The 22,310-nt window shown below is 38.1% G+C and overlaps 1 protein-coding gene across 1 annotated transcript in view; it reads right to left on the bottom strand.

Annotated features, from left to right (window-relative positions):
- Positions 1-22,310, bottom strand: part of DNAH12 (dynein axonemal heavy chain 12) — a 269,687-nt gene that overhangs the window by 141,221 nt on the left and 106,156 nt on the right. The window contains exons 27-35 of the mRNA XM_063661044.1: positions 22,070-22,242; positions 17,568-17,720; positions 17,060-17,299; positions 16,200-16,445; positions 15,725-15,844; positions 7,996-8,105; positions 4,691-4,874; positions 4,413-4,553; positions 754-837 (exon numbers count right to left, since the gene is read on the bottom strand). Of these exons, the coding sequence (XP_063517114.1) occupies positions 754-837; positions 4,413-4,553; positions 4,691-4,874; positions 7,996-8,105; positions 15,725-15,844; positions 16,200-16,445; positions 17,060-17,299; positions 17,568-17,720; positions 22,070-22,242 (1,451 nt within the window). The remainder of the gene's footprint in view (positions 1-753; positions 838-4,412; positions 4,554-4,690; positions 4,875-7,995; positions 8,106-15,724; positions 15,845-16,199; positions 16,446-17,059; positions 17,300-17,567; positions 17,721-22,069; positions 22,243-22,310) is intronic.

Raw genomic sequence — 22,310 nt, 5'->3', positions numbered from 1 at the left:
ACATAGCTTCACACAGTCTAGACGTTCCCCATACAGAAAACTATTTGCAGTTCAGTTCCCCAGACATGCAAAGGCTCCATGTCTTTAAACATTATCTCGATTTGGAAATGCCTAGGATTTCCAAATCCAGTCTCCCTGGAGAAGTCTTACATCTTCCTCAAAATCAGATCAAACACTCAGTTACCTTCCATGGTGCTCTTCTATCCATCCTCCTCACAGATGCTCACTCCTCTCCACACTTTTTTTTTTTTTTTTTGAGACAGAGTTTCACTCTTGTTGCCCAGGCTGGAGTGCAATGGTATGATCTCGGCTCACTGCAACCTCCACCTCCCGGGTTCAAGCAATTCTCCTGCCTCAGCCTCCCGAGTAGCTGGGATTACAGGCATGCACCACCACGCCTGGCTAACTTTGTATTTTTAGTAGAGATGGGGTTTCTCCATGTTGGTCAGGCTGGTCTCTAACTTCCCATCTCAGGTGATCTGCCCGCCTCAGCCTCCCAAAGTGCTGGAATTACAGGCGTGAGCCACCGTGCCCAGCCATCCTCTTCACACTCTTAAAACACTAACATATAGCTGTGTATTGGGATTATTAACATGCTTCTCATCCTCCCTAAACAAGCATACACTGTGTCTTATTCATCTTTATATTCCTAGTGCCTAACCCATTTTCTGACATATAATAAAAAATACTTATTGGCTAAATTAAAGAATGAAGAAATGAACAAACCACCATTGTATTAAATTATGAACTTACGGATGCCTGGGAAAGGTCCATTGTTTCAAAGATGAGGCTCATTTGGGGGGACATCTGAATGATTTCTCCACTCATAAGGCAAAGCTAAAAGCAATTATTTTTCAAACATTTATTTTTTTAAATTTCAAGTTTCTCAGATAAAAATTTATACTATGTATAAGATAAAGTAGCTCCTGTGATATAATGCAATAAGAATTAGAATGGAAGCCAGAAAATCTTAATTCTAGGTCTAGCCCTGTTAATTATTAAGTATTTAAGCAAATACTTAACATCTCTGGGTCTCAGTCTCTTCATCTATAAAACAGGGATAATAGCTCTCTCGTAGAATTGTAGGAAGGGGGACTATAAGACAAAGTCCAAAACCTATAAAATCCTATAGAAATATCGGCTATTAAGAAAATTAAGTGAAATACTCCTGAATTTATAAAGTGACCATAGACCTTTTCATTAAATTAAAAAATAGAAAATAGAGAATAGCATGCGTACTCATATACCCAGCTCATAGATTTAATCAATGTTAAGATTTTGCCATATTGCCATTACCTTTTTAAAAAAACAGTTTAAAGAGCATTACAGACATCATGGCATTTCACATCCAAATGCCTATGTCTCCAAAATATAAGTATATTTTCTATGTAATCACAATAACATTATCACATCTAACAAAATTAATAATTCTTCATTATCATCTAATACTCAGTCAATACTCAAATTTCCTCAGTTGTACCAGAAATGTCTTTTCAATGGATTTATTCAAAGCAAAATTCAATCAAAGACTATGCATTGGGTTTTTTATGTCTCCTTGGTCTCTTAATCTAAAACATTTCTTCTTTTATCAAATATGTCAAAAACTGAATTTATCAACTGCTTCCTTTCCCTCAAATTTCTATCTTGTCTATTATTAAAGCCATCCTATCTCCTCAATCTCTTTGGCTTGCACCTATGGAATTATCATTAACTTTTAATAGTATTAATAATTATTATTAACTTGATACCTAAATTAATTTTATTACTAAGTCTTTTAAATTCTTCTACATTTAGTTTTCAGTGATTCCTTTCTGCTTTTACAATCATCACTTTAGTTCCAGTTTTTCCCCTATGTAGTCACATGTCAACAATGAGAAATTTAACATTTGCGGATTCCGTTTCTTAGCTGTAAAATGATCTAGAGGTGGATTGTCCAATATGGTAGCTGCTAGCCATATGTGGCTATTTTTATTTAATTTTAACTAACTAAAACTAAATAAAATTTAAAATTCAGTTCTTCAACTGCACTAAGCCACACTTCAAATGCTCAGTAGCCATATGTGACTAGTAGCTACCTTCTCAGAGAACGCAGATAGTTGCAGTACTGTAAAAAGTTCTACTGGATGTGCTGGTCTAGAATACTTTTAATCTTTGACCAGATTATTTCAGCAAACATCCTCCTAACTCTGCACAAATTTGAAAGGTAGGGTCAGCATTCTCCTCACTGCCCTGTGTTGTTTCCCAACGACTTCTATTCCATCCCCAGTTACAACCCTTGACAACCCCTGTTTTTTTCCTGCCACTCAACAGTACTCAATGATTCCCTTCTCAATAGCTAAAGTCCTTGGGACATGGCCTAATCTCTCTCTCTCTACTATAACTCTTGCCTGATCCAGTGTTTATAAAGACTGAGAATCTCAACACGGCTGCCCATCAGATCCTTGACCACCTTGCTCCACTCCAGCTGTCCACTTTATGTATCTGGGACCTTCTCTCCAGAAATACTACACAATTCTGAAATATTAAATTCAAGTATCTCAGTCTCTGCCCACAGCCTCCAATCCATCCAGTTATTTCATTCATTGTCTCCTACTACACTTGCTCCTCATTTTCACATCCCTGATGTTTTCACTTCTTTCATTAGGCAGCTTTTGTCCTATGGTCTAATGCTTCTACCATTCTCATGTCAATATCTTTAAAGTCTTACTATATTTCCAGGCCTACAATATCACCTACACCTAAGCTGCTTAGACTGGTAGAGAGTATCTCACAAAGGCAGACCTTGGTACTACTACTAATAATTTATGGTCTTTCACTCAATCAGGCTCTCAGTGCTACCCAGAAGTGCTTCTATATTTTCCTAGGTAGCTCTCTTTCCCATCTTCCACAAAGGCTAATTTAAGTCTCTTCTTTTATCCTTAATTTTGCAAAGAACCAAGGCCCATCACTTCATGAAGAAAAGAGAAATCATCACAAGGATTTGCCTTCAAATTTCCACAATCAAATCCATACACTCACCTATAATTGTCTTTTCATAATTCCCTCTCATGCAGTAAGAGACAATCCATCTACTTGGCTCTGAACCCTTAGACTTCACTCTACAATTAGAATAACCTTCCTGCTTCTTCTCTATTTACTTTCCACCCTCAGCTCAACCAATATTACTGAATGAATGAAAGAAGGAATGTGAATGATTAACCACTTATGATAAAGTACTTCAGTATATCTTTTTTTTTTTTTTTTTGAGATGGAGTCTTGCTCTGTCGCCCAGGTTGGAGTGCAGTGGTGTGATCTCGGTTCACTGCAACCTCTGCCTCCTGGGTTCAAGTGATTCTCCTGCCTTAGCCTCCTGTGTAGCTGGGATTACAGGCGCGCGCCACCACACCCAGCAAATTTTTTTGTTGTTGTTGTATTTTAGTAGAGACAGGGTTTCACCATGTTGCTCAGGCTGGTCTCAAACTCCTGACCTCAAATGATCCACCTGCCTCAGCCTCCCAAAGTGCTGGGATAACAGGCGTGAGCCACTGCGTCCGGCCTTGAGTGTATCTTTAAATGCTAATTAAATGAGTTTGTTTATTTAGTAGGGCAGTCATTTCATGCAAGTATGGAAATAATTTGTGATATATTCACACACTAGGATACTAATATAGACATAAATAAGTTAACAAAACTGAACTACAATAATATGAACATCACACATATACTGATTTAAAAAAAAACACTGAAGAATATGATTCCAATATATGAAGTTCAAGAGCTGGCAAAACTAATTCATCATAGAAGTCAGAAGAGTGATTATCTCTGGAGGAAGATAAACAAACTAGGAAGGAACATGAGTGAACCTTGTAGGGTACAGGAAATTTCATGTGTCATTTTTTGGGTGATGATTATGTGAGTATAAAAACATATTTTAAAAATCATAGAATCTACACTTGAAATTGGTATACATTTTATACCTTATATATGTTGTCTCTCAATTAAAATAAATATTAGAATACTTTCACTTTCTAGTTCTTTTGTATATCTCATAGCGCCGAAGGTGATATACTATATATAAACACTGAAGCATTCCATGTTTTCAAAAGGAATTAGGCTTTTGTTATTTTATCCTAAAATATTAAAGTTCTATAAGAAACCATAAGACTGAAGTCACTTAACAACTTATTCTCACCCTAGATTACTATGTCTTCTGGCTAACACAGTAATTTTAATACAATATACTTTCATTCTACAAAAAAAAAAAAAAAATTAACCCAAGGACTTACTATAGCACAGTTTTTATTGAAAAGAGAATTTATAAACCTACTCAACTTGCTGCATCCTTTATTCTAAATAGAGTCCTAGTTTAGTTGTTGAACACATAAAATTGCTTAATCTTGGCTGAATCTGCTTCTCTTTTGATCATGATTTACCTTTTTATTATCATCCAATACTGTGTTCATGCTCTCTATCCACAAAGTGTCAATAGGACCATCAAATACAACCCATTTCCGGTCAGGTGTTTCTGATAAGGCAAATTCTCTAAAAGTGTTAGCCACAATACCATCAGTCCACTGAGGAGGAAAAAAAAGAATTAAAAAGCTCTCCTCATAAAATTGGATTTAAGAGTGAAACTATGAAAATACTTCACATTTCTTGTTTTAACAGGCACTTTCCATAAGAGAGTTGGGAATACTTATATTTAGGTTACCTCATGAGACACTGGGTCAAACTGTCCAAAAAGTTGGCCCATAGTAATAGATTTCGGGTTTACAGTTCTATAAATGACCTTTTCTTCCTCTCCATAGCCATGTTCATTCATTAAAGTTAGCGTATGCGCCAGCACATGCAGAACTTTTGTCTTAGCAGCAAAAGGCTCTCCTACTAACATAAAACTATGAAGGAAAAGAAATAATTATACAATAAGTCTTTAAAAAGTTAAATAATTTATATCAGTCTATAAAACTTTACTCTGTGATAATTACTACTTATAATTTTTGAAATCATATGAATTTTTCTCAGACATGAAGAAAACATATTTAATTTCTGAACTGATTGACTACAAATTCTTCACTCTAATATTATTTTCTCCAAAAGGGAATATAATAAACAATCTCCAAATGACAATGAAAACTTATTATCTGTATACTCTTAAAAAAACTAAACCTGAAGCCTGCTAAGGAGAGAACTGGGAAAGATTTATATTCCCAAAGTCTTCATTTGCCATAAAACTATTAGTGTTCTTTACCGACTATTTCTGGATCTCCTCCCTCCTGGCACATATAGGATTTCTGGCCCTCTTGTGGAAAGACTAGGTAACTAGTTCTAACATGAGTAGTAAATGGAAATGATGGGCATTACTTCCAAGTGGGGATAGGTAATTGCCAGCTAGAGACCTCACAGAGCTCCCTTTTCCCTCTAGCATGGCCGTGACCCACAATGTTGAAGTGGTGCTTACTCTAACAGCCTGGGCCCTGAGTGGTCATAATGAGCAGGGCTGCCCTGGTAACCTACTATATATAAATGAGAAATAAATCTTTGTTTTTTAAATCACTAACATTTGGGTGTTGACAGTCCTTACAGAATATCCTAGCCCACCCTTAATAACAAAAGTTGGTACCTAGAAGGGGGGAGGGTATTCTTGCCATAATAATAATAATAATAATAATAATAATAATAATAAAACCCTAATGTGGCATTGGCTTAAAGGCCAGGTTGTGAGTGACAAATTAACTGGTATCAGAGGCTAAAATATGGACAATTATTGTCATGCAATGAATGATGAAACATTTGGTAAATGTATTCCTTGAGATTACCTGGAAGACAGCTAATTACCTAAGGAAATGAGAATTTTAGGTGAAAAGGATAGTAAACAGAATGTTATTAGTATATAATGACAGGTACTGGTTTCATTTAAAAAAGAACCATAACTAAGAAATGAGCCCAGAAAAAAACATGGTCAGTTTGCAAGCAGGAATGAAAGAGGGAGTCAAGAAATTCAGGGACTTCTAGAATTGAATGTATCAGGTTATTCTCATTCGCAACTGGTAAAAGATAAAATTAAGAAAACCTTTAAACAAAAATCTATTAAAACTCAGTTTGGCATCAAGTATCAAATCAAGGGTAGGGTCATTGTATCACATTATTAAAACCTATGAAGGATTAATATGGGCCGGGTGGCTCATGCCTGTAATCCCAGCACTTTGGGAGGCCAAGGTGGGTGGATCACTTGAGGTCAGGAGTTCAAGACCAGCTTGGCCAACACGGCAAAACCCTGTTAAAAATACCAAAATTAGCTGGGCGTGATGGCATGTCCCTGTAGTCCCAGCTACTCAGGAGGCTGAGGCACGAGAATCACTTGAACCCAGGAGGTGGAGGTTGCAGTGAGCCGAGATCTTGCCACTGCATTCCAGCCTGGGTGATAGACCAAGACTCTGTCTCCAAAAAAAAAAAAAAAAAAGGAATATAATTCCCAGTAATCATTTCAGGAGAATAAAATGATTCATGAAAAACAGACTAAGATTGTGGCTCCCTCCACAAAGCCTGATAAGGTCAAAGATACTTCAAGGAAATTTTAAAAGGTATGGCTTATTAAGGACAGTAGTTATGGATATAGGAACATGGAGCTGTCTAGAATCAAATAGATAAAAAGCTGATTGTTTTTTAGGGAGTTTACTACCAAAAAAACTGTGAGTCTAGTCTAAAATATAAGTGAATGTTCAAGACTTAAATAATCCTTGGGAACTAGGTATGGTGGTGCGCACCTGTAGTCCCAGCTACTTGGGAAGCTCAGGAGGGAGGATCGCTTGAGCCCTGGAGTTTGAGACCAGCCTGGGCGATATCAACAGACTACATCTCAAAAATACATAATAAATAATATTTAAAATGATCCTTGGGTATTGGATGCATAAGGGTTGGCTGTACTATTCCCTCTATTTTTGTATATGTTTAAAAATTTACATAATGTTTTTGTAACCCTACCTTTAGAAAAAATCGTGACCATTGAGATCCCAACTTTCTACAGGCAGGAAGCAAGCTGAAAACATTTCTCAACTCCCCCAAGAACAGTATTTTCTCTATTGCCCACTTCATATGTGCCCAGAGAAGAAAATGGAAATGGAAAGACCTCTCAGAAGGTTAAACTAAGGCCCAAGAAGAAGAATTAAACTGGAAAGCCCCTCCCTGGTAGCAAAAACCAAGCAGAAGTAGATTCAGGTTTTAAGAAAGGCGGCTAAGTAAATATAAATATATATACACACACACATAACTTACTTATATAACATATATATAACTTTTACTTATATAACTATAAATACAAAATGTCCATAGCCACTTTAATGACACCCTGTATAATAAATCACATATACAAAATGCTTATGGCTCCTTAGATGAGGCCCTTCAGGTGAGAGGTCCTGAAGTTTAAACTCTATTAGTTTCACAATCAATCCATCTCCAGAACTGGGGCCCTCACATGACCAGCTGGATTTCAGAATTGCTACAGAACAGTGTTGGCTGTGTCTTCTATTATTCAGTTTCTGAATGGGAGTGTTTGCTCTGGTAATCCTGTTCTGATAAGCCCACTATTGTGCACTGGGTTTGTGAGGAAAAGATAACTTGTCTTTCTAGGTTGTAGGTCTCTGGATCAAGAGGAACAACTTCCAGATATGATACAAAGGCTATCATGCATCGTCACCTAGGGATCCTGAACTTTGAGTCTGGTTCATTTATTGATTAGAACTTTTAGGTGCCTCCCTGGGAAGGGAAGAGTGTGTTTTTATGCAAATGGTGGTATTTATTAGTACTAGGTCACTGAATGAGCACTTCTCACCAACCCTTGTTGGACATGCAGTATGAGAAATAAACCTTTGCCTTTTAAACCACTGGGGGGTCAGGGGGCGGGTGGGGGTTGCTCTCAACTCACCTAATCAGTTTGCCAAGTCTTTGGTTCATGGATTTTAGTTGTTTTAACAGCTTAATTAAGAAATAACATCTAACTACAGCAATATATAATCTTACCCATGTCTAACAATCATCATTTCATATGTTTGAATAATTTTTTCAAGAAAAAATTTAACAGGCTGAAGATTATGTACATTGCAGGCTTCATGAGCACATTCCAAAAATTCCTGAAATAAAAAAAAGTAATGCATTTCTACAACACAATATTATAAATGTCATACCTGTCTTATAAATGTAGATTTTAAATTTACTAGTTAAAAAAAACTATCTTCATTGTTTATTATTTCTTAAAACTTTATTATTTTTTCAAATCAAGAGGAGAAACATAGACTCAAAATACTTTTAATGTATTAGTCTTCCCTATTATAAGTTATGAATGATCATAGCATCATAGTACTGGGTGTATGCTGCATGAAAATAACTCCTTTTAATAGTGTTTCCCAGAATTTCACTTTTGGTTAGGATATAGAAAGACCTGTCAGACAATCCTGCACACTGTAGTAACCAGAAATAAACAAATAAGTTTTTTAAAATTATAAAAAATTTAAACACATAGAAGTACTTTGGATGCAAATAAATATATAAAAGAACTCAGTTTCAGAAAGGGATGATGAGCCTTTTCTAGGTAAGAACAAAGCAACAGCTGTTTTCACCCTGGGGACATTTTCTAAGTCTGGACATGGTGGATATTGGATTGGGCCTGCTATAGACAGAAGGACTTAGCCAAAGTAGGAAGAAACCAATAGAGACTTTAATGGTTGTGTGGGCTTATGTGACAGATTTGAATTTGGAGGAGCCCAAATGCCAAGCTGGTTCTCCCAACCATCCATGCTTTTGCTCAGCATGTAGTGACACAAGAGACCAAGGGCTTGGCTGGAAAGACACACAGAGAGATTTCTTTAGTCTCAGAACACTTAGATCCCAAAATCCTACTACAGGGAAGGGCCAATCATATGGCAGGACAATTCTTACTCTGAAGACGTTTGAAGCCAGAAGTAAACTAAAGCTCAATAATGCTGCAACAAAACTCTGACTTAGGTCAACTCTCAATTGAATTGATTAGCAATACAACCTAGCTACCTGAAATAGGGAAAAAACTCATGATTTTTCTGCAGGAAAATAATACCACCTGGCCGGGTGCAGTGGCTCACGCCTGTAATCCCAGCACTTTGGGAGGCCAAGGCGGGTGGATCACCTGAAGTCAGGAGTCCAAGACCAGCCGGCCCAACATGGCAAAACCCTATCTCTACTAAACATACAAAAAATTAGCCAGGCGTGGCAGCAGGCACCTGTAATCCCAGCTACTTGGGAGGCTGAGGCAGGAGAATAGCTTGAACCCGGGAGGTGGAGCTTGCAGTGAGCCAAGATCGCACCACTGCACTCCAGCCTGGGCAACAAGAGCGAAACTTCATCTCAACTACAAAATACAAACAAACAAAAACAAAACAAAACAAAGAAAACCTTAGCCTGTATAATTATTTTATACACATTGTTTAACATACAATCAAAACTTAAAGTTGGACGTCCTAGCCAGAACAATCAGGCAAGAGAAAGAAATAAAAGGCATCCAAATAGAAAAAGAAGTCAAACTATCTGTCTTCTCTGACAATATGATTCTACACCTAGAAAACCCTAAAGACTCTGCCAAAAGGCTCCTGAAACTGATAAATGACTATGGTAAAGTTTCAGGAACAAAACCAATGTACAAAAATCAGTAGCATTTCCACACACCAATAACATTCAAGCTGAAAGTTAAATCAAGAAGGCAATCTGGCCGGGCGCGGTGGCTCACGTCTGTAATCTCAGCACTTTGGGAGGCCAAGGTGGGTGGACCATTTGAGGTCAGAAGTTCGAGACCAGCCTGGCCAACATGGTGAAACCCCATCTCTACTAAAAATACAAAACTAGCTGGGCGGTAGTGGCATGCACCTGTAATCCCAGCTACTCGGGAGGCTGCAGTAAGCAGAGATTGTGCCACGGCACTCTAGTCTGGGCAACAGAGTGACTCTGTCTCAGAAAAAAAAAAAAGAAAAAAAAAAAAAAGGAAAGCAACTCCATTTACAATAGATATACACACACACATACCCACACACAGTAGGAATATATCTAACCAAAGAGATGAAGATCTCTACAAGAAGAACTACAAAACACTGCTGAAAGAAATCATAGATGACACAAATGGAAAAACATCCCATGCTCAAGGATTGGAAGAATCAATATTGTTAAAATGGCCATGCTGCTCAATGCAATCTACGGATTCAATGCTATTCCTATCAAACTACCAAGATTACTTTTCACAGAACTAGAAAAAAACTATTCTAAAATTCAGATGGAACCAAAAAGGAGCCTGAATAGCCAAAGCAATCCTAAGCAAAAAGAACAAAGGCAGAGGAATCACATTACCCAACTTCAAACTATAAGATTACAGTAACCAAAACTGTATGGTACTGGTACAAAAATAGTGACACAGACCAATAGAATGACTAGAAACCCAAAAATAAAGCTGCACACCTACAGCCACCTGATCTTCAACAAAGTGGACAAAAGCGATGGAGAAAAGACTCCCTATTCAATCCATAGTGCTAGGATGGCTTGTTAGCCATATATAGAAGAATTATTGGACCGCTACCTTTCACCATATACAAAAATTAACTCAATATGGACTGAAAAGTTAGGATCTCAAACTGTAAGAATCCTAGAAGAAAACCTAGGAATCATCATTCTGGACATTGGCCTTGGAAAGGAATTTATGACTAAGTCCTCAAAAGCAATCGCTACAAAAACAAAAACTGACAAGTGGGACCTATTTAAACTACAGAGCTTCTGCACGGCAAAAGAAACTATCAACAGAAAAAACAACAACCTACAGAATGGGAGAAAATATTCACAAATTATGCATCCAGCAAAGGTCTAATATCCAGAATTGATAAGGAACTTAAACAATTGAACAGGAAAAAAAACATTTAAAAATGGGCAAAGGATATGAACAGACGCTTCTCGAAAGACATGCAAGCAGCCAACAAATATATGAAAAAATATTCAACGTCACTAATCATCAGAGAAATGCAAATCAAAAATACAATGAGATACCATCTCACACAAGTCAGAATGGCTATTACTAAAAAGTTAAGAACAACAGATGCTGGCAAGGCTGCAGAGAAAAGGGAATACTCATATGCTGTTGGTAGGAATGCAAATTAGTTCAGTCACCGTGGAAAGCAGTTTAGAGATTTCTCAAAAAACTTAAAACAGAACTACCATTTGACCCAGCAATCCCATTACTGGGTATATATCCAAAAGAAAATAAATTGTTCTACCAAAGAGACACATGCATGCATTATGTTTACCACAGCACTATTCACAATAGCAAAGATATGGAATCAACCTAGGTGCCCATCAACAGTAGATTGAATAAAGCAAATGTACATATATACCATGGAATACTATGCAGCCATAAAAAAGAACAAAATCATGTCCTTTGCAGCAACATGGATATAGCTGGAGGCCACTCTCCTAAGCAAATTCACACAGGAACAGGAAACCAAATACTGCATGTTCTCACTCTTAAGTGGTAGGCAAACACTGGGTACTCATGAACATAATAATGGCAACAACAGACACTGGGGACTACTAAGGGGAAGAGAGAGGGAGGAGAACAAGGGCTGAAAAACTAACTATTGGGTACTATGCTCAGTACCTGGGTGATGGGATCAATAATACCTCAAACTTCAGCATCATGATTATGCCCACGAAACAAACCTGCACATATACCCCTTGAATCTAAAAGTTGAAATTCCTTTAAAAATAAGTAAATAGGCCAGGAGTGGTGGCTCATGACTGTAATCCCAGCACTTTGGGAGGCCATGGTGAGTGGATGGGTTGAGCCCAGGAGTTCAAGACCAGCCTGAGCAACATAACAAGACCTCCTCTCTACTAAAAATACAAAAAAAATTAGCCAGGTGTGGTGGTCCATGCCTGTAGTCCCAGCTACTCAGAAGGCTGATGTAGGAGGATTGCTTGAGCCCAGGAGTTGGAGGCTGCAGTGAGCCATGATTGCACTGCTGTACTCCAGCCTGGGTAACAGAGCAAGACCCTAACTCTAAATAGTCACTTCATAACAGAATCAAAAAAACAATGAAGTCATGAGAAATAGCTGATGACCAAGAGAAAAAACAGTAAACAAAGCAAACTCATAGATGACCCAGATGTCATAATTAACAGATAAGAACTTGACAATACATTTACAAAGTATAAAAAGAATAGATTATAAGATAGAAAAAAAAGAGGAAAAAATATAGCATTTTAGCAAAAAACTCTCTAAAAAGAACCAATTGGACACACTAGAACTAAAAAAATCAAAATATGTGAAATTAAGAATTCATTGAATGGGCTTATCAGCAAACTGGACAAAGCCAAAGAAAGAACCACTAACCTTGAAGATAGGTCAATTAGAAAGTATCCAAACTACAGAGAGAAAGTAATGAAAAACAAAAGAAAAAAAAAGAGCCATGAGAGACACATGAAACTATATAGAATGGTCTAATATACATGTCACTGAAGTTCCAGAAGGAGAGAGGAGAAAAAATTAAGGCATAAAAACATATAAAAAGATAATTACTGAAAATTTTCTGGCTGCGTAAAGTGGCTCATGTCTGTAATCGCAGCTCTTTAGGAGGCTGCTTGAGCCCAGAGCTTGATACCAACCTGAGCAACAAAGTGAAACCTTGTCTCTACGAAAAATAAAATAATTAGTTGGGTGTGGTGGCACGTGCCTGTGGTCGCAGCTACTTGGGAGTCTGAGGCGGGAAGATTGCTTGAGCCCAGGAGGTTGACACTGCAGTGAGCTATGATCATGCCACTGCACTCCAGACTGGGCGAAAGTGAGACCCTGTCTCTAAAAAAAGAAAACAAAAGAAAATTTTCTGGCAAAACACATCAACACACAGATTCAAGCAGCATAGCAAATCCCAGGCAATAAAGTACAAAACAAAACTAGGCACATAGTCAAACTGCTCAAAACCAAAAAAGAAAAAGAAAAAATATTAAAACAGCCAGAGGAGCATAAATAATAAAAATGCCTGACTTCTAAGCACAACACTGAAAGGCAGCAGTCAATGAAATAACATCTTTAAATGCTGGGGGCAAGGTGGGGTGGGGAGGAGATGCCTTGCCAATCTAGAATTCTATATCCGTGAAAATATTCTTCAGAAATAAAGATTAAATAAAGACATTTTCAGACAGACAAAAGGTGAGGGAATTTGTTGCCAGAAGACCCACATACACACAAATACTAAAGGAAGTTTTTTAGGTTAAAAATAAAAAATCCCAAATGAAAACATATATCTGCTGGAAAGAATAAAAGCACTAGAAAGGGTAGTCTAAGAGGCTTTTTTTTTCCTCAAATACAATACTTAAAGCAGAAAATAATAACAATGTATTGTGGTGTTTACAAAATATATAGAAGTAAAACATATGACAACAATAGCACAATGGGCAGGAGCGAGTGGATAATGAAACTATACCATTTAAGGTGCTTATATTTTCTGTCAAGTGGTAAAATACTAACTGTAAAGTTGTAATAAGCCAAGGATATATACTGCATCCTGTGGAGTGACCACTAAGGTAAAACTATAAAGCCAATAGAGAAGATAAAATGGAGTGATAAACATTTTTTGAAATCCAAAAGAAGTCAGTAAAACAAACACAGAACACATTAAAAAGCAAGATGACAATTTAGTACTATTTTTCCAACTGGAATCTATGGATTTATTGCTGTATTCATAAGAGTACATAAGAGTTCTTCAAGGATATATTAAAATTTTGTGTTTTCATTTTGGTGTTTAAAAATCATATTAGCATATCCTGAATCATCTTGATAGTCACCTTAACCTGCCATAAAATGCATATTAGTATTTGAGCATAAGAATTTAAAAAACAGACAAAAAAAGATGTCTTCAAGTTAAGTGATCTCTTAATGATTTGACAGCTCAAACAAAAAGATTTTGCAGTCATATCAGTAAAGAGAGACATGGAAGAATTGAATCATCACTTGGCAAAAGGTAGTTTATGAACGCTGAACTCAAGAGAATCTTCACTGTACATTTCACAATAGAAATTCTCATAAAGTAACCAGTTACTTTCAGCCACATATTACCTATTTCATTAATTGTGTTAAATTGAATTTGAGATTATTTTGTTTGTAATGTTATTTTATTTATTATTTTTATTTTAAGATGGAGTCTTTCTCTGTCGCTCAGGCTGGAGTGCAATGGCGCAATCTCGGTTCACTGCAACCTCGGCCTCCCAGGTTCAAGCAATTCTCCTGTCTCAGCCTTCCAAGAAGCTGGGACTACAGGCGTGTACCACCACGCCCTGCTAATTTTTGTATTTTTAGTAGAGACAGGGTTTCACCATGTTGGCCAGGCTGGTCTCAAAGTCCTGACCCCAGGTGATCCACCTGCCTCGGCCTCCCAAAGTGCTGGGATTATAGGTGTGAGTCACCATGCCTGATCTGTAATTAATTTTAAATTGTATTCTGGTTTTCTATAACAGCTATAAGCAGAAGTATATACATATTTAAGCTTCATTATAATATGTATAATTTACATGAAGTTGGAAATGCGAGTGGTTTGTGTCTTATTTTTGTTGTTTTAAATTTTTAATTGACAAATAATTTTATATATTTAAGGTGCAACATGATGATTTGATAAACATATACATTATATAATGATTACCACAATCTAATTAACACATCCATCACTACCCATAGTTACCGGGTGTGTTTGTTTTAAGGACCGTTTCCTTTAAAAAAAAAAAAATGAGTCTATTAAGTAAATTTGAGAAACAAAGCCTTATTATGTTACCTATAGGATGTTTTACTACTTTCATTTCTATCTAATTAAATACACAATAGTATTTAGTATGCAATACTATATATTACACAATAGTGTAATACACTATTACAGTATGCATACTAATATTATAAATCACAAGATAGAAAATAAAATATTTTTTCTCAGCCAGGCACAGTGGCTCACACCTGTGATCCCAGCACTTTGGGAGGCCAAGTCTGGCAGATCACCTGAGGCTGGGAGTTCAAGACCAGCCTGCCCAACATGGAGAAACCCCATCTCTACTAAAAATACAATTAGCTGGGCGTGGTGGCTCTTCCTGTAATCCCAGCTACTTGGGAGGCTGAGGCAGGAGAACAGGTTGAACCCGGGAGGCAGAGCTTGCAGTGGGCTGCGATGGCACCATTGCACTCCAGCCTGGGCAACAAGAGCAAAACTCTGTCTCAAAAAATAATTATTATTATAATAAAATAAAATAATACCTATTCTCTTACAAAGAACATTACTTTATTTTCATTTTTATTTTTTTGAGACAGAGTCTTGCTCTGTGGACCAGGCTGGAGTGCAGTGGTGGGACACCACCATGCCTGGCTAATTTTTTGTATTTTTAGTGGAGACAGGGTTTCGCCATATTGGCCAGGTTGGTCTCAAACTCCTGACCTCAGGTGATCCACCCGTCTCAGCCTCCCAGAGTCCTGGGATTACAGGTGTGAAACACCGTGCCTGGCCTGTTTAACCTGAATCTTGACAGGTTAACCCTGGTATCATATAATATGAAGGTACCCAAATTTACTTATTGTTATTAACTAAAGTGGTCAAAATAGGGGATTTTCCTCAAAACAGAATAATTTCACTTGTTAATAACTCTTGGTGAACAATTGAGTCATCGGATGAATTTATTATGCCGAATAAGTCATTCTCATGGGTTTACTTACATGATAGTCAGCTTCAGGAAGTTTAATACCAGGAAATAAGTCACTAGTTATTCCATTAAATAAAGGTATATCATGTGATAAAAACTTTGGTTCATTTACATCTTTAATTGATCGAAGAAGCTAAAATTACCCAAAAAGTACAATGTAAGTTAGCTGTCAGCAGTTGCAACCCCACTTCTCCCTCCCCGCCCCGCCCCGCCCTGCCCCACCCCACCCCCCGGCTAAAAGTCAAAGTTTATTTTACATTGCTCTACGGAATCCCTATAATAAAAAGCCAATACTATGCTTATCAAACTAAAAAGTCTTTGTATTCATATGAAGTATAACAACATAACCCAAAAAACCATCATTTCAACCTCATATGAAAAGACAAAGCTCAACCCTCTCAAGTGCCTATTTGTAGTCCCTGATTAACCTCACTAAAGAAAATTATCTTTCTACTGAAACTTTCCCAATGTGTATATTTAATACTTACAAGTATATCTTCATTTTCATTTGGGTATTTTAGTTTTAGATTGCCAGCAGCCACTAAAACGGCTTTTACTGCTCGCATTCCATAGTCATAATGAAATTGCGATGAGAGCTGCTCTGAGCAAAGCCTATAGGTCATTACTATTTTCACAGACAGAGGTCTTGCATTCAAAAATCCGTAAGAGTAGAGGGAGATTTCTGCTATAAGCGCATAGTTTGGAACCATCATAGCCACTGTTCTAAAAAGAACCTGAAGTATAAAATAAATGAAATATATTATGTACATAAATGAAGCTGTTTTTAAGCTGAGCATAAGTATTCAAAGGTGTGGTGTTGTCAGTTTATTCTCCAAATGCAGCACCTTTTTTCTAAACTCTAATTTTTTTTTCAGTAGTATTTTTAATATTTTTATGCAGTTAGTATTTTTTGGATGTTTAAAAAAGTTTTGGGAGGGAAATTACGATTTTATGGAAAAAAATCATTTTGAATGGATTATGCTGGGTTTTTTTAATTCACAAACTTACACTCTCAAAAAATATGGGCTGGGTACGGTGGCTCACGCCTGTAATCCCAGTACTTTGGGAGGCTGAGGCAGGCGAATCATGAGGTCAGGAGATCGAGACCATCCTGGCTAACATGGTGAAACCCCGTCTTTACTAAAAATACAAAAAATTAGCCAGGTGTAGTGGCGTGTGCCTCTAGTCCCAGCTACTCGGGAGGCTGAGGCAAGAGAATCGCTTGAACCTGGGAGGTGGAGGTTGCAGTGACCCGAGATCGTGCCACTGCACTCCAGCCTGGGCAATAGAGTGAGACTATCTCAAAAATATTAAATAAATAAATAAATAAATAAATAAATAATATTACCTTAAGATTGTCCGGCAATTCAGAGCGTCCTGCATAGCCAGGATTCATGGTAATAGCTACAAAACAATTCGGATTGAGCTTAAGTTCTGTCCCTTCAAAAACAAACACGACCAACTTCTGTTGAATAGCTCTCTGAATGCAAAGGATCTGTTGAGCTACCACTGACAACACTTCCAACTCAATTCGATTGAATTCATCAAAGCAAGCCCAAGCACCAGAAGAAGCCAATCCTTTAAAAAACTAAGGACAAAGAAAAAGGAAAGTGATTTTTTTCTCAGGAAAGGATATCACCTCTTAAAACAAATATCTAATATTTTAAGTCAGAATTGAAAGTTAAATTTAGTAAAAGTTCCAAGGATAAAAACAATGTCTTTACTCCTAAAATGAAAGTCCAAGTAATATTCAAACCACATTCATATGTTTAAACATGAGTTTGCTTCCATTTATCCAATTAGACCTAGCTGTAAGTTTGTAACATTTAATATTATTGATTCAGCAATTTAACTACCTTTCCCATTGCTAGATAATCTAGCCCATCAGAACAGTTGAACACCACACACTGTACAGCAAGAGCTTTAGCCAAGTCCTTGGTGGTTTCAGTTTTTCCTGTGCCTGCTGGCCCCTCTGGAGCACCTCCAAGGTTTAAATAGAAAGCACCTATCTGAAATGAAAAATACATGTGAAAAGAAATCCATGCTTAAATTTAAAAAAAAACAGACACTTGTTTACCAAATGGATTTAGCCTGTTCTGTAGCTTCAGAGAAGCCATTATATAATTACATTGTTCAGTTAATTTTTAGCCCAAATTTTTCTAGCTGCACAAAGAGAAAGCATTTTAAAATGTTCAAAAAAGTGAAAATTTATCAAAACTTGTCTTCTGACACTTTCATAGGTATCCCATTTGCCTTTAAAAACAAAGAAAATCTAGCCTTGTGGGGGTAAAATTAGTTCAGGAAGGTTTTAATTAGAAGTGGTTGTGGAGATGGTTGTGGAGGACAATCATGACACATTCTGGATGGCTCACTGCAAAGGGGGTAGAACACCAGAAAGTGAGAGCTATCAATGGCACCCATCATTGGGAAAAGAAACAGATGACCTATTATATAATTTTGTCTATGATTTGCCTGGCTATTCCCTTTTACTCTTGGTATGTTCTCCATTTTCTACATTCCCATAAAACTGTTCTATGCTTCTCTTACCGGTAGTATCACTTTCTACCTTGTATTATACTTAATTACGTACATTCTTTTTTCTCATCAATTAGTCTTTAAAGTGCTTAATGACAATATCAGCAGTATTTGAATTATTCCTGGGTCCCCACAATGACTGGAATAGTGGCTGGAAATTTTTAGAAACATAAATTACAGTCAGCTCTAACTATGGAGTCTGTTTCATGGGAGTTTCAAATTTAACTTCTTTTAGAAAAAGTATGGCTAAGTGACCAAGGCTGTGCATGTAAGGGGGGCAGGGGGAATAAGCGAACTCTGCAGTTTGCTCTTAATTTTGCTATGAACCTAAAACTGCTCAAAAAAAGGTCTATTATTAAAAATAAGTAAACCACAAAATGATAAATATTTTTACTTTATTTTAAAAATCTAAGAGAGACGGCTAGTGTAAAAAATGCAGTATCAGTGATAGTTCATCCATTTTATTTTTTGAGACAGGGTCTCGCTCTATTGCCCAGGCTGGAGTGCAGTGGTGAGATCTTGACTAGGTGCCCCTCTGCCTCCTGGGCTCAAGCAACCCTCCCACCTCAGCCTCCCGAGTAGCTAGGAGTATAGGTGTATGCCACCACACTCAGTTTATTTTTTGTATTTTTAGTAGAGAAGAGGTCTCACTGTGTTGCCCAAGCTAGTCTCAAACTCCTGAGCTCAAGCAATCCTCCTGCCTTAGTCTCCCAAAGTCCTGGGATTATAGGCATGAGCTACCACACCTGGCCAACCTATTTCAAATTTATAATGGATGCCATATTGTTAATGCCCATTAACTTGATTGCTGAAAACCTCGGGCTCTTCCTTTTCAATTTTAAGAAAATATTCACAAACATGTTCCCTTTATTATGAATAATAAATATTCTAGGAGACTTTTTCTCAGTGTCTAGTGTTATATTCAAGCATTTAATATGATCCCAGGTGGGCACAGTGGCTCACGCCCGTAATCCCAACACTTTGGGAGGCATAGGCAGGTGGATCACTTGAGGTCAGGAGTTCAAGACCAGCCTGGCCAACATGGTGAAACCCTGTCTCTACGAAAAATACAAAAATCAGCCAGGTACGGTGGCACATGCCTGTAATCCCAGCTACTTGGGAGGCTGAGGCAGGAGAATCACTTGAACTTGGGAGGCGGAGGTTGCAGTGAGCCAAGATCGCACCATTGCACTCCAGCCTGGGTGACAGAGTGAGACTGTCTCAATTTAAAAAAAAAAAAAGGTGGCCCAGTGAGGTGGCTCATGCCTGTAATCCCAGCACTTTGGGAGGCCGAGGTGGGCAGATCACCTGAGGTAGGGAGTTTGAGACCAGCCTGCATAACATGGAGAAACCCCGTGTCTACTAAAAACACAAAATTAGTTGGGCATGGTGGCGCATGCCTGTAATCCCAGCCACTCGGGAGGCTGAGGCAAGAGAATCACTTGAAGTGGGGAGGCGGAGGTTGTGGTAAGCCGAGATCGCACCATTGCACTCCAGCCTGGGCAACAAGAGCGAAACTCCATCTCAAAAAGTGTTGAATATGATTCTGATTTTTACAACTCAAAGTTGTTAGCCTCCACCTTACAGGCACGCCACAGCTTCTGACTTCACAGAGGTAACAGATATGACATCCTATCTTGAAATTCATCTGCTCAACAAATATTTAGGGATAACTGTGTCCTTGTTCAGCACTAGAGTAGAGAACAAGACAGACATAGTTCCTGCCCACAGGCAGCTACCTGAGAAAATAAAGGGTTTGGTGAAACCTTTTCTCCCAGACCCATTGTTGCCCTACCCAGAGCCCCTTTACCCAGCCATTGCATTCATCCCCCATTTGCTGTGTCAGTTGCAAATAGTTCACAGCTGCTCTTTTCTCCTTATCAGCAAGAAAATGCCTGAAAGCTTACTCATATCCCTGCCCCAGAGGTGACCCTTAGTCAATGACATTAAACGGGTACAAAAGTCAGACCCTGCTGCTTCGAAGTGGAATAATTTGTGCCATTCATGCTTCAGAGTGCCCTGTGAGATCAGGCTACAACTGTACATCTGTTGAAACCACATCTTTGCTTAGCTTTTTACTGTTCCATCCTGCTGTCCTTATTTCCCTACAGGTTTTTTACTAAGAACATTACCTAATAAATCCTTTGCACAAGAACTGCCACTTCATTTCTGCTTTAAGATAACTCATTCGAAGACACTTTAATTTCACTTACTCAGCACAGGTAGAGTGGTACTTCTTGATGCTCCTTCTCAATTCCCGTAGGTAGGGTTGCCAGATTTAGCAAATAAAAATACAGAATGCCCAGTTAAATTTTATTTCAGATAACGGCCAGGTCCAGTGGTTCACGTCTGCAATCCCAGCACTTTGGAAGGCTGAGGCAGGCAGATGGCTTGAGCCCAGGAGTTCAAGACCAGCTTGGGCAAGCAACATGGCTGAAACCCCATCTCTACTAGAAAAATAGAAAAATTAGCCGGGTGTGGTGGCATCTGCCTGTAGTCCCAGCTACTTAGGAGGCTGAGGTAGGAGGATCTCCTTGAGCCCAGGAGGCAGAGGTTGCAATGAGCCATGATGGCGCCACTGCATTCCAGCCTGGGCAGCAGAGCGAGATTCTGTCTCAGAACAAAACAAAACAAACAAACAAAAAATTCTGTTACAGTGGGTAGCTAGTCAGGTATGAGCAGAGCCGGAGAATGCTCCCCACCCCACACACACCAGGAGTGTCCAGTGACCATCAGGTGATGGTCAGGGGTTGTTAACTGTCTCTCTAAAGTAATAATTGGTCACAGCTGGTGCCAGGGATGGGCGGGCTCCTAACAAATAGAAAACACCTGAAACTGGTGATCAGCTGTTTCCCCATAAGATCTCAGGAGCTGGGTGAGTGGGGAGAAGTAATGCAAGACCCAAGAAGTATGCCAACATATAAAACTCAAAAGGTCAAGCTGCGTACTTGATCTCTCAAGTCACTCACTTGGGCCTCCTTGAAGTGTACTTTACCCCCTTTCATTCCTGCTCTAACACTTAATGAACTTTCGCTTCTGCTCTAAACCCTGCCTCAGTCTCTTTCTGCCTTATGCCCCTCAGTCGAATTCTTTCTTCTGAGGAGGTAAGAATTGAGGTTGCTGCAGTCTCGTACCGATACAGATATGCTCCACTGGTAACATATTTTGGTGCCATGTGACTTGGGTAATTTCCACTGCTACCATTCAGATAAACAATGAATAATTTATTAGTGTAAGTATGTCCCATGAAATATTTGGGACATATTTACTTACATTAAAAAATTATTTGTTGTTTGTCTGAAATTCAGATTTACCTGGGAATCCTGTATTTTATCCGGCAACCACATTCCCAGGGTTTTTATAGTTACAGCTCTATCCTCCATAGCTTCAGCTCTGGATCTCAGGTCTCAGCACCACCCCCGTACATTTCATCTCTCCATCCTATTTAACAGCACTAATTTGGTGTCCTAAAGCCCAAATGTACTTTTCTCATCTTCCTGTCATCTCTCCCAAGACACCACTGCAAAAACTGATACCATTTTCCAAAGCTCCAGTTTTCTTATTATATTGTCAATACTTTCCTTTTTCTAATTACCCCCAATCGGAGTGACTCACAACTTTCATACGATAAAGTTCAAACACTCTTGTATGCTACAAAAGCAACCAGAAGTAAATATTCACTATTATAATTTTGCATAAAGAGAATTTGGGATTAGAAAGGGATAATTGTATTCAACTACTGCAGGTAAGACAAGTGAGAAAAGATGACGCTACAGCAAAAAGTAATTATTAATGTGTGAATTAAGATAATTTAAATGCATACCAATGTTCTGTAACACCTGTCAGTTAGAGGCGTAATGACAAGTCGAGGTGAGTTACCAAGATATTCATAAGCATATTTTACATTGCAATTAATGATACGAACTCGGGCATTCTCATTTTCCCAATAATATCGGAGCTGAGCAAGCCACTGGAAATCTGTATCATGTGAGACACCTAGAAAAAATAAAGTAAAATAAGACACATGATCCTTAAATGGAAATAATTTTAAAAAGAAGTATTTT

Source organism: Pongo pygmaeus, chromosome 2 (genome assembly GCF_028885625.2).
Source record: "Pongo pygmaeus isolate AG05252 chromosome 2, NHGRI_mPonPyg2-v2.0_pri, whole genome shotgun sequence".
Taxonomy (NCBI): Eukaryota; Metazoa; Chordata; class Mammalia; order Primates; family Hominidae; genus Pongo; species Pongo pygmaeus.
Note: the sequence above shows the minus strand (reverse complement) of the source record. Positions and strands in the feature narration are given on the sequence as shown.